The sequence below is a fragment of the Paramisgurnus dabryanus genome, chromosome 13 (assembly GCF_030506205.2).
Source record: "Paramisgurnus dabryanus chromosome 13, PD_genome_1.1, whole genome shotgun sequence".
Classification (NCBI taxonomy): domain Eukaryota; kingdom Metazoa; phylum Chordata; class Actinopteri; order Cypriniformes; family Cobitidae; genus Paramisgurnus; species Paramisgurnus dabryanus.
Window position 1 is genome coordinate 24,394,000 of NC_133349.1, and position 12,216 is coordinate 24,406,215.

Sequence of the window (12,216 nt, forward strand, 5' to 3'; positions counted from 1 at the left end):
AACAAAGTGTCACTATAATTGATGCTGACATAAGTCTCTGTAATACATAGTTATTTTTATGATAAAGGCAGGTACTTTATACAGTAAGCACTTTAATTTTTTTGCATTGTGCTAAAATTATTTAGCATAACCTTATATTGTGGATTACTAAAGACTACACTATGCTCCAGTTGGATCCAACCTCTTAAGAAAACTACAGACCACCAAACATCTATGAAAAGACATAGGGATTATCAAAGAAAACTGTAAAATATTACACATATGCATCACCTATTGTCATAAAATACACATGCATTCTGCTGACTTTAAACACTATACTTTAGTTTAAACTAACAAGTTTATTTTCTGACATAAACATGGATTTTCTATAAAGCAACAAAATGCATTGTCAAAATTGCTATACAAAAGTGAATTGAATTAAGGTATGGTTTTAAAAAAAGCATGAAAGGATCACCAATAACCCCATGGGAGTGAAATATTATTTTTTGTTATTACCAGCCTTATTGGATAACACTTTTTTGCTACTGTCATCCATGCTTGTTAATAAATGGCAGACATTTAATTTGGTTTTAGTGAATGATTTTTAAATGTGGTTAAGGATGATAGGCCTACCTTTGACAAAGTGACATATAATAATGTTTGCTCTTCAGTGACTTGAAAGAATGCTTGTAAATCTATTCTGAACTTTTGAGCTTTACAGTCAGCGTGCAACTAAATTAAATTCAAAAACCTTAAAACATATGAATGTTAAAAACATAATCAACAGCTTTTTCCCCCTAAAGTTATTAAACATTTATTTGATGAACCAGTGATGTAATGAGTAGATGTGATGAATGTGAAGTTTTGCGTCAGGTTCTGTAGGAATATGTCTGATATTTAGTTGACATGATCTAAGGAGAACAACCGAATATCAAACATATCACACAGCTCCTGACCTATCAAGACCGTGCCATCAGCTTACACAGAGTCTGAAAGAAAAAACAACACACTAAAACATTTTAAGAAAAGACATGAGACTGAAATTAAGGGTAAATGACTAAAATCAACTTCAAATAAAGAAAAACAGCACAAGGAATGTCAAACCCTATATGAAATACTCACAGATTGTCGGATCATTCAGATTCACATCATCAAGGTTGTTGTCTCATTTTGTCGGTCATGTTTAAGTAAATGTCTTAAATGTGTGTTCTGGAGTGTGTTCAGTGTTAATATCCACTGCAATGCCAGTTGTTTGTTTGTGTAATGTGTGAGATATGTGGTCTGTGTGAATGTGTCACAAGTTTAAGTCAGGATGGGTGTATTTATACACCCCTGTCCGAAGTTTAAAACCCTAAACCCCCGTGTGAACACCCACTGTCAGTACACCGATAACCTTGCCACAGGCTCTTCCCCTGCATTAAACTGATCAATAGATGTGATTTTACACTTATATGCTCACACATAAGGGGAGGTCAGGCAGACATCACTTTTTCACATTTGCAAACAAACTGCATCCCACGTTTAGTTATAGAGATCCATTAAAAGCACAATTGCATGTAAAACCACAACCATATTTGCTCAGCTATAATTTATCAAACACATTTATCAGACAACAAGAAAGTGTTTTGTGTTTACCTTGTTTTTTTTAGACAGTTAACTAAAGACAGTTGCTCTGACAGCTCAGCTCAGTCATATTTTCTTTATATAATATTAAACCCACACCATAGAAATATCTATAGTTAACCATGAAGAAAATTATACATATGCTTTGCATAAAACTGAACAGACAGAGTAAACATTGTTAATAAGGGAAAAAGATTAAATAAGTGTTATTCAGGAAAGATAGAGAAGGCTTGAGAAGGTGAGATTTCTATTACACATAGGAGATGTTGCAAAAAAATGTGTGCTATTGCTAGCTAATGGCTAATTGTTTTTAATTGTACTTGTGATGATAAGTACTACTTAAATTAGCATGATACGAAAAAATTATATGCTATTTGATTGAAATAAGTTGCAAGCTTCGAAGGCACAAATATTTATATCACCATATAAACAGAATTTAATGAGGTAATGCTGAAATCACATGTACATACTGCATAAAGTGTAGTATATGGGCTTATCAAAGATCTTGTTTGTTTCCTCAAAAAATGTTTCGTCAAAGCTGTCCATGCACATTTGCAAAGAATCGAGGGATGCACGATCATAGGTGGATAAATTAGTTGTTCTAATAAATGGCATGATAACGACTGAGGATACTCCACACCACCCCTTTAACTCATTATTTGACATTTGACATCTGTTTAGTACTACAACTTTCTAACTTTTTCAGGATATATTGTCTTAGGATTATGCTTAAAGGCCATGAATGACTGTGAGGATGAGGTTCATTAGTGTAAAAATTGTGTTTTTAATCACATTAAATTTACTTTGCTTCTTAGTTTGGAAGATGTTCTTGTTATTTACAATGAATCAGTCTCAATGCTCTGTCTAGTCTTTTATTCCTTAAACAGCTCAAACTTTTTGTACAATGTTTTATGTTTTCCTACTGTGAGTAAAATCAGGTGTCTATGTGGTGTTTTAAATATGTTTTAAGCCAAGCCATGGGCAAATTCATCATTTAACACCATTGCTGGGTATTTTTTTCCCATAAAATTAGTGATTAAAATCACCTTCATCGTCACAAACATGTACACTGCAAAAAATGACTTTCTTACATAGTATTTATGTCTTTTTTTCAGTAGAAATATCTAAACATTCTTAAATTAAGATGCTTTTTCTTGATGAGCAAAATGACCTAAGAAAATAAGTCTAGTTTTTAGAAGACAAAAAATATACAATTTAAGTGAATTTCTGCTGAAAACAAGCAAAAATATCTTGAAATAAGATTTTTTTTTCTTAAAGACTTAATTCAAGAAAAATATTATCAGCCGATTGGCAGATAATTTTGCTTGTTTGAAGCACAAATTCACTTAAATTTGATATTTTTTGTCTAAAAACTAGACTTATTTTCTTAGGTCATTTTGCACATTAAGAAAATACATCTTAATTTGAGATTTTTTAGATATTTTTACTTGATAACAAAACAAAATACTAAGTTAGCTTCAGCTCTGCTCACACATGTAGTGTGAGTGCTGTTAACATCAGCGCTTAAAGATTAATGCTGCAAACACCAGTTCACGTATGCATTGTGTAAAACTGAACTTAGCAGTTATGTGTCTAAAACTGCAGAATGTAGCATCTATTTACATATGGTCCAATGTGGTGCGAAAGAGTGAAGGCGGGGACTTATTGTATTTGCATATTCACAGATCCACATATACTAAATGAGGCAAGGGTGTAGAGTTACATTCAAGCTGTTTTAAAGCATAAAGAAATTACTGTGACAGGTAAAACTTTTATATGCTGATGGGTTTTAACTGATAAAATTATTGACTAGGGAGACTTTAAAAGACCACTGTGTAGATTTTTAGCGGCATCTCTAAAAACAAACGGTCAAGGTTTATTTATATAGCAATTTTACACAACACGAAGGTTGACCAAAGTGCTTCACAAGCAAAACAACAATGCAATAAATTAAACAAGCCATTAAAATAAGGTAAAAACAGAACAAATCACAGTCATGTATACATCATAACACCACAAGTTATAGCATTTAAAAAACCCATCTATGATAGGCCTGAGAAAAAAGGTAAGTTTTAAGTGATGCTTTGAAAGCATTTAATGTGGGAGTTGCTCTAATGTGAGAGGAAGTGCGTTCCGAAGTTTTGGGGCATGGACTGAAAAAGATCTATGTCCTTTTGTTTTCCGGCGCGATTTCGGAACATTTAAAAGTAACTGAAATGAAGATCGAAGTGATCTCTGAGGCGAATAAAAACGTAAAAGTTCTGATATATAAGTAGGGGCAAGTCCATGTAGAGCAGGGGTGGGGAACCCTGGTCCTGGAGGGCCACTGTCCTGCAGAGTTTAGTTCCAACCCTAATTAAACACACCTGAGAAATCTAATTCAAGTCTTCAGGATTACTTGGAAATGAAATTTAGGTGTGTTTGATTAGGGTTGCAACTAAACTCTGCAGGACAGTGGCCTTCCAGGACCCAGGGTTCCCCACTCCTGATGTAGAGCTTTGAATACATAAATAAGAAAAGGTGCTAAATAGCACTAAAAGTGGTTCTTGGCTCGTAATCACAGAGGAACCATTTTTGGTGCTATATACTACTGTATGAAGCACCTATTAAGAACCATACGGGGGTCATATAGCACCCCTATAGCACCACATATGGTTCTACATAGCACAATATGGTTCTACTAGACAGGTACTTCATCTATGCTATATGGCACTTAAAATGGTTCCTCTATGTTTATGATCCAAGACCCACTTTTAGTGCTATTTAGCACCGTTTGTTTTTAGATTGTTGTGGTGAGATTGTAAATTGCACAAGTCAGAAGCTCACCCTTCCCTTTCGAAGCGCATAGAGAAGCTACAGTAGCCCCCACAGGACAAACAAGCCATGGCACAAATGGCAAATGGCACACTCCGGACTTGTAGACTTCCTCAGAGTTCACACTGTGTTCTTTTCCCAAATGGCGCGACTTTAGACCTCATGGTCTTAAATTGCGGATGCTTGCTAAGTCCAAGAGCATGTGTCTCATCTGTCATTTTTACATTCTGAAGTGTGCTCATCAGCACCCCTTTGCAGGCTTCGCAGACTTTACCAACCCAGAAGTCCTTGCAAAAAAGCAATCAGCCCAATCAGACGAAGCAAGGGAGGAGTTTAAACTGATTGGCAACTTCTCTTCCTATTTCCCAAAATAAGACTCCGGTGCCCACTCGCGTCAAGGGTCCCTAAGGTCTGCACTACATGATGTCATCAAAGTGTGGACTCTGAGGAAGTCCATAACTGTGGGATTCACTGAAGACTGCATCAAGAGTACAAAGGGGGCGCTGATAAGCACACTTCGGAGCATAAAAATGACAGATGGGACACCCTATGGACTCAGGCAAGCACGCGCTATTTAAGACCACAAGACCGAAAGTTCACATCAAGAGCGCCATTTGGGACAAGACCATGTGACAAAACACGCGGCAGTCCTGTGGGCGAAAATTCCTTGTTGATGCTAGAGGTCAGAGGAGAATGGCCTGATTCTCTGAGCAACTTTTACTGAAAGAACCAGGTATGCAGAAAAGCATTTGTAAAGCCACAACACGCACAACCTTGAGGCGGATGGGCTACAACAGCAGAAGACCCCACTAGGTAACACCCATCTCTACTACAAATAGGAAAAAGAGGCTACATTTTGCACGAGTTCACCAAAATTGGACAGTTGAAGACTGGAAAAATGTTGCCTGGTCTGATGAGTCTCAATTTCTGTTGAGACATTCAGATGGTAGAGTCAGAACTTGGCGTAAACAGAATGAAAACATGGATCCATCATGACTTGTTACCACTGTGCAGGCTGCCGGTGGTGGTGTAATTGTTTAGGAGATGTTTTCTTGGCACACTTTAGGCTCTTTAGTGCCTATTGGGCATCGTTTAAATGCCACGGCCTACCTGAGCATTGTTTCTGACCATGTCCATCTCTTTATGACCACCATGTACCCATCCTCTGATGGCTACTTCCAGCAGGATAATGCACCATGTCACAAAGCTCGAATCATTTCAAATTGGTTTCTTGAACATGACAATGAGTTCACTGTACTAAAATCAGATCTCAACCCAATAGAGTATCTTTGGGATGTGGTGGAACGGGAGCTTCGTGCCCTGGATGTGAATCCAACAAATCTCCATCAACTACAAAATGCTATGCTGTCAATATGGACCAACATTTCTAAAGAATGCTTTCAGCACCTTGTTGAATCAATGCCACGTAGAATTAAGGCAGTTCTGAAGGTGAAAGGGGGACAAACACAGTATTAGTATGGTGTTCCTAATAATCCTTTAGATGAGTGTATATACACACACACACTTTTATAAAGCTTTATATTTTGACTGATATTTTATGTGGAAAAAACTTCTTGTCGAAGCAGATGTTAGTTTTTTTGCCCCTCCCTCTGTTGTCCAGTCCCCATGCAGTGACCTTCTGAAGATAATCAGGCGGAAGAGAGACACTAATTGTTTCACCTAATTGTGAGCCTAAGAGCCGGGATGAGAGAGAGAAACAGGGCGAGAGTAAAAGCAGGATAGAAAAATAGAGCCAAAAAAGACACACAATGGGAGCAGAATTGATTCAGATATGGTCATTTATGTAGAGTGATTTACTAAAACTAAACCAAAAAACCCTAACAGACATCCAACAGAAAGGTTTATCTTAATTATGATTAAACTAAAAACTAAACTAAAAATGGTGTGTTTACATAATTGACATTCAGATTAATGTCTCATCTAAATAATAAATATGAGATTTAAAGTTTAATTACATTTACTGATTTCACATCTTTGACATGTTTATATTTTCTATATGTTCTTTACATTATGTGATTTATAAATGACAAAAAATGACTTGAGCTGGGTTTTCACAGGCAGTGTCACACATTGTTAAAATACTTCAAATATTTTTCACAAATGCAGAAATACAATCAAGGATATGCCATTTTAAAACAGCATTTTAATGTGCATGTCTATCAATCCAATGAAATCTCCATTTACAGAAAGAATAAATAAAAAAGCATCCACCTATCCAACGTGTTTTTATTTCCACTCTAAACATCACAGTACTCTTCATAACATACAACTAAAACTACCACATTGTACACCGTTAGCAACTGTCATGTCATGCTGAAGGTCATGACTAGTTAAACTAGCTGGACACCATAATTATGGTAACCAGGGAAACAGAGTGAGGATGATGAGGAGTGACAGCGAGAAGGTCAGATGTTTTCCATTGGTCGATACTAACATGAGTCTGCATGATGGAGCGGAAGAGCCCGAGGGAGGGTCATAATGACACACATACACAATCACAAAATACAATATTATTATAATGACCCAGGCAGAATAGAAGAAAGATTGAGATGAGAAAGATGACTGTAAAAAACTTCAATAAAAATAGACAGTGTAGAGTAATGCTTGAACAGATATTTCATGGTGAGGTGGTAATGTAGATAAACAAGCCACCTATATCATCCCAAATCCCTCACCACATACATTTTTTGGGGGAAAAACAGAGCATGGATGTGACACACAGCATGCAGTAAAATGGATGTGATGATGTCAGTCCAGCCTTCAGGCATCTGTGTGAGTGTACAAGCGTGTAACCTGGAATGCTGGAGATCAACCCAGACAAGATGTTCAGGTTTAGATAGTCTTACAATTCACAAATTCTCCACCAGTTGTTTGCATAGTTTTTTCTCTGTCCTTCCCTTTCGCATGCAGCTACACTTGGTTTTTTTTTATAATGCATCTACGTGTGGTTCCTCAGGTTTAGGCTGTTCAACTTTTGGTTCCTCAGGTTTAGGCTGTTCAACTTTTGCTTGCTCGGGGTTGGGTTGTTCGGCTTTCGGTGCCTCTGGTTGAGGCTGTTCGGCTTTCGGTGCTTCTGGTTGAGGCTGTTCGGCTTTCGGTGCCTCTGGTTGAGGCTGTTCGGCTTTCGGTGCCTCGGGTTGAGGCTGTTCGGCTTTCGGTGCCTCGGGTTGAGGCTGTTCGGCTTTCGGTGCCTCGGGTTGAGGCTGTTCGGCTTTCGGTGCCTCGGGTTGAGGCTGTTCGGCTTTCGGTGCCTCGGGTTTAGGCTCTTCGACTTTCGGTGCCTCGGGTTTAGGCTGTTCGGCTTTTGGTGCCTCGGGTTTGGGTGGCTCACCAACTATGCCACACAATGACCTTTGAAATAGAGGAATATTGTTATGCAACTGTGGAAAATCTGGAATTCAACCTGTTGTTTATTGGCGCTTTTCCATTGCATAGTACCCCACAGTTTGTTTTGGGTCAGTTTACTTTTGGGAGCTTTTCCACTGGGTGCAGTATGTAGTACCCGATAGTTTTTTTAGTACCACCTCGGTCTGGGTTCCAAGTAGGCAGCGCAAATATAACGACACGCCTATAATCTCTCCCACTCCAAAGTGTCACTAAACTAGATGTAAAAGCTAACCAAGCCAAAGTGAGGTGAGCTGACCAAACCGTGGGGTACTATGCAATGGAAAAGCGCCATATAATTCCTCTTCACCCCTGTATTATACTGTAGCTATTATTGCTTCACCAAAACAATAGCAAATAACAACTTTTAAAATTTGCTTTAAGAATAAGCAGCTTACTGTAACTGCAAAATTTGATTCAAAAGCTTTAGATAATATACAGAAAACATATACAGAGCTTTAATCTTTAATCTCAGTACTCATCTTTTTATGCATTTTTATCCAAAGTGACATTATATCAGAATCTGAGTTCACAATCTGTGACTGTAACACAATCCACACATACTGCGGATATCTGAGCTTGTATGTCAATTTTCTGTTTGTTTATTTATTCTAAACGCCGTTCTAGCATATATGGCTATATTCATGGCGTGAACTGGTTAATTCGTACACAGGTTAGGGGAGGGGCAGTTGGAAATTTCCAATTCACCTAGCCAGCATGTTTTTGCCATGTGGGAGGAAACCGGAGTAAACCAACGCTGACACAGGGAGAACATGCAAAAACTTATTGGGGACCTTATTGCTGTGAGGCAACACTGCTACCCATTGAGCCATTTTGACGGGCAACAGGCTTTATGCCTAGCTGCACTACTTCCTGAACTTCAGCCAGCTCCTTGTTTCCTGTCTGCCATTATTGGACAAACTGATTAATCCAGGGTGTGTCTGATTATTGTTTTTGTGACAACTGAAGTCAGGCACACCTGGATTTATCAGTTTGTCCAATAATGGCAGACAGGAAACAAGGAGCTGGCTGAAGTTCAGGAAGTAGTGCAGCTGGGCATAAAGCCTATTCAGTGAGATGAGACATCCATACAAAATCTTTCTGTTCTGTGGTTTCACTCACCTCGCCTCTTCAGAGAACATGTCGATGAATTTGCAAAGTTTGCTACGTCCTTCTAATTCCTTTTTCAGAAAGCCTACTTCATCTGACCAACGGACCTTTTCCCTGAATATCTCACCTGTGAAGAGAAAACAGATTGAAAGATAATTTTTTATTGACACAACAGGCTAGGAATTTTCAATTTTACAGAAACCTGATATTTCAAAGATTCCCTTGTAGAGAGAGCATAAAACAAACACACGGTAAAGTAAGTGTGTGTTGCATACAACTACAGTTTGTTGTTGAAAAGCTTACATACGAATTTAAATGCGTAGCACAGCACATTACATTATATTTATGTATTTGACAAATGCTTTATCCAAAGTGACTTACAGTGCATTCAAGCTATGTGTTTTATCAGTGTATGTGTTTTCTGGGAATCTAACCCATGACCTGCTAACTGCCTTTTGTAATTGAATTTATATTGTACAAAGTACAATTACAATCCTTGATAAATAAAGATATGCATTGTTCTAGGAATAGTTCACCTAAAAATGAAAATTCTGTCATCATTTATTCACCCTCATGTTGATTTAAACCTGTATGAGTTGAAGACAAAAGATAAGTTTAATGATGCTAAGCACACAGTGACAGTACTCATTCACTTCTATTGTATTTGTGTTTCCTACTATAAAAGTCAATGGGTACGGACCATTGTTTGCTTACCATTATTTATCAAAATATCTATTTTTGTCTTCAACGTCATAAAGAAACTCATACAGGTTTAAAACAACATGAGGGTGAATAAATTATGACACACTTTAAATTTTTGGGTGAACTATCCCTTTAACCTTCAATTACAATGCCTACACTGTAAAAAATCCTTGTTGCAATTTTTAATTTTAATCAACTTGAATTTACAATTAATTTCAACTTTCTTGACTAGCAAGGAGTTGCTATAAATTATAAAAAATTAAGTTAAAATAACTTAAGCTAATTTAACTTAATTTTATAATTTTAGCAACTCAGGGGCAGTGGCTCAATGGTTCATGAAGGTTGTCTACAAACCAGAAGGTTGGTGGTTCAATCCCCCCTGACCAAGACACCTAAGCCCAGATGCTCCCAACAAGCTGGATGGCGCCTTGCATGGTTGACACAACCATTGGCGTATGAATGTGTGAGTGAATGGGTGAATGCGAGGCAACGTGTAAAGTGCTTTGGATGGCCATAGGCCTGTTAAAAGCGCTATAGACCCTTTTACTGTTTGTACACATGATGACGTGGCAACGTATGCGCGCGCATATTGGCAATGGAAGCACAGAAAGAATCAGATGTGAAGCAACACAAACAGGGAAAGTTATTTTAAAAAGTTAAATTATTAACATTTTAAACACAGCTACCAGATCCGTGTACTATAGTGGATAGAAGACGTTAAAAGATGGCCAAATAAAAATTTGCCAGATACATATATACGTATATTAGTATATTATATTAGTGCAACCAAACGCAACTACCAGACGTTTTGATGCTGGGAAACCATTTTGATAAACTTTCTGAGTTGCTAACACGTTAGAACCACTGGGAAACAACACCATTTCCGTTGCCAAAATGCGTGCGCAGGCTATTTGATCAAGTGGGCTGTAAAGGGTCTATATAAATGCAGTCCATTTACCATTTAACTCCAGTCCACACTGGTCAAGAAAGTTGAAATTAATTGTAAATTCAAGTTGATTTAACTTAAAAATGTAAGTGCAACAATTTTTTTACAACATACACTATAAAAATGACACCAAATCAACAGTTTAACATAATAAATTAAGTTAAACAATTTCAACTTCTTTTTATAAGTTATGTCAACTTATTACAAGTCACAACTTGAAACCAAGTTTTTTTAACTTTATGCTGTATTTTTTTTTACAGTGTAAGGTGGATTGGCTTTCATTTGTTACCACAGGGCAGCAGAATGTTTTCATTGGGTTTACAGTTAGCGTTAAACCTGGATTATCTGATACAATGCCAGGTTTAGCCAATCCTGGTCTTGAGTTTTGTTCCAGCCATGGCCTAATACACTAACAAACAGGCCTGTAGGTTTATGTAAAAACAAACCTTGCCTAGCTGGTTCTGGTCAGTGTTTAGGGAATTTCAGAAGCGACCTTTTCCCCAGATATTCACCCTCATAACTGTTAAATAGGAGCTTAAAAACCAAGACAGATAAAAACTCACTCTGGACACTTGTTTTCTCTGACTTTGCAACATTGCCCTCAAGTGTAATTCGCTTCTAGAAAACAAATGAAAAGTCAGGTGTTAACTTGCCATTCATGTAGTTGTTACAAAGTTTGTGTTACAAAACCAGGAGAAAGGGAAGAATGTAAATAGGATGAACATTAACATAAGGCGGAGAGACACGTGTCAAAAACTCAATTGAGCAAAACCAGACAATGTGACAGCTGTAGTATATAAATAACACAATGAAGCAATAAACAGACTCTCAAATACACATTAATAGCATTTTTGAGTGTAGGTTTCAGACCAATGCTCAGCCAGGAAACTATTGACTTCCAGTTACAGTTTATTAAAAATCTCCACTCACCTTGTCTGTATTACAGGTTTCTAATTCACTCTTTTTCGTCTCTAATAAGGTCTTGGTGTCAGACACCTCTTTAGTCATATCTTCCACATCTTTCTTAGTCTTTTCCAGCAGTGAAGTGGATTGGGTCAGCTGTTCTTGGTACTCTCCCAATACGTCTCTGGTCACTCTGAATTTAATGTCTAGAAAGGAAGCCTGTTTATTCAGATGAATCTCGTGCTTACGTTTGTTGTGGATGAAGCCAGCGATACCCAAACAACAGACCAGAGCGAACCCCAACAGCAAGGCCGGAAACTTCATAATCGAGGTCGACAGAGAAGCTAAACTAGATTAAAAATCGATCTCTGTCACGCGCCTGCGTACGTCTCTCAGTGCGTGCAGGTAAATCTTTTGTAAAAGTTACCTGTCGTAGATTTTAGCCCCTCCCACAAGACGAGCGCTCTGGCATTGTTAAAGACTAAATTAATTGTTTGTATTATCTATAATATTAGCAAAGACTGTCGATAAAACTTTTGTTTTTCTACGTTAATTGAATTACACTGATACAACTGAAAATGTATTTAAATATTCCTAATATAATTCGCACTTCCTTAAAACGGCCAGCAAATTCCTTGCGCTTGAAAGTAAAGATGAGAACGCAACAGGTTGCACGGCGCACCTGTGCGATGCCCCGCCCACCGTTTTTTATTGGTGCGTTTCACCATATGCAT

The 12,216-nt window shown here is 37.6% G+C and overlaps 1 protein-coding gene across 1 annotated transcript; it reads right to left on the bottom strand.

Moving 5' to 3' along the window:
- Window positions 1–6,560: 6,560 nt before the first annotated feature.
- LOC135751827 (uncharacterized) lies at window positions 6,561–12,097 on the bottom strand. The gene is made up of 4 exons (XM_065270096.1): window positions 11,510–12,097; window positions 11,143–11,197; window positions 8,944–9,058; window positions 6,561–7,788 (listed from the first exon to the last, which is right to left on the bottom strand). The coding sequence occupies exons 1-4, from the start codon at window positions 11,804–11,806 to the stop codon at window positions 7,365–7,367; spliced, it is 891 nt and encodes a 296-aa protein (XP_065126168.1). The 5' UTR covers window positions 11,807–12,097; the 3' UTR covers window positions 6,561–7,364.
- Window positions 12,098–12,216: the final 119 nt, after the last annotated feature.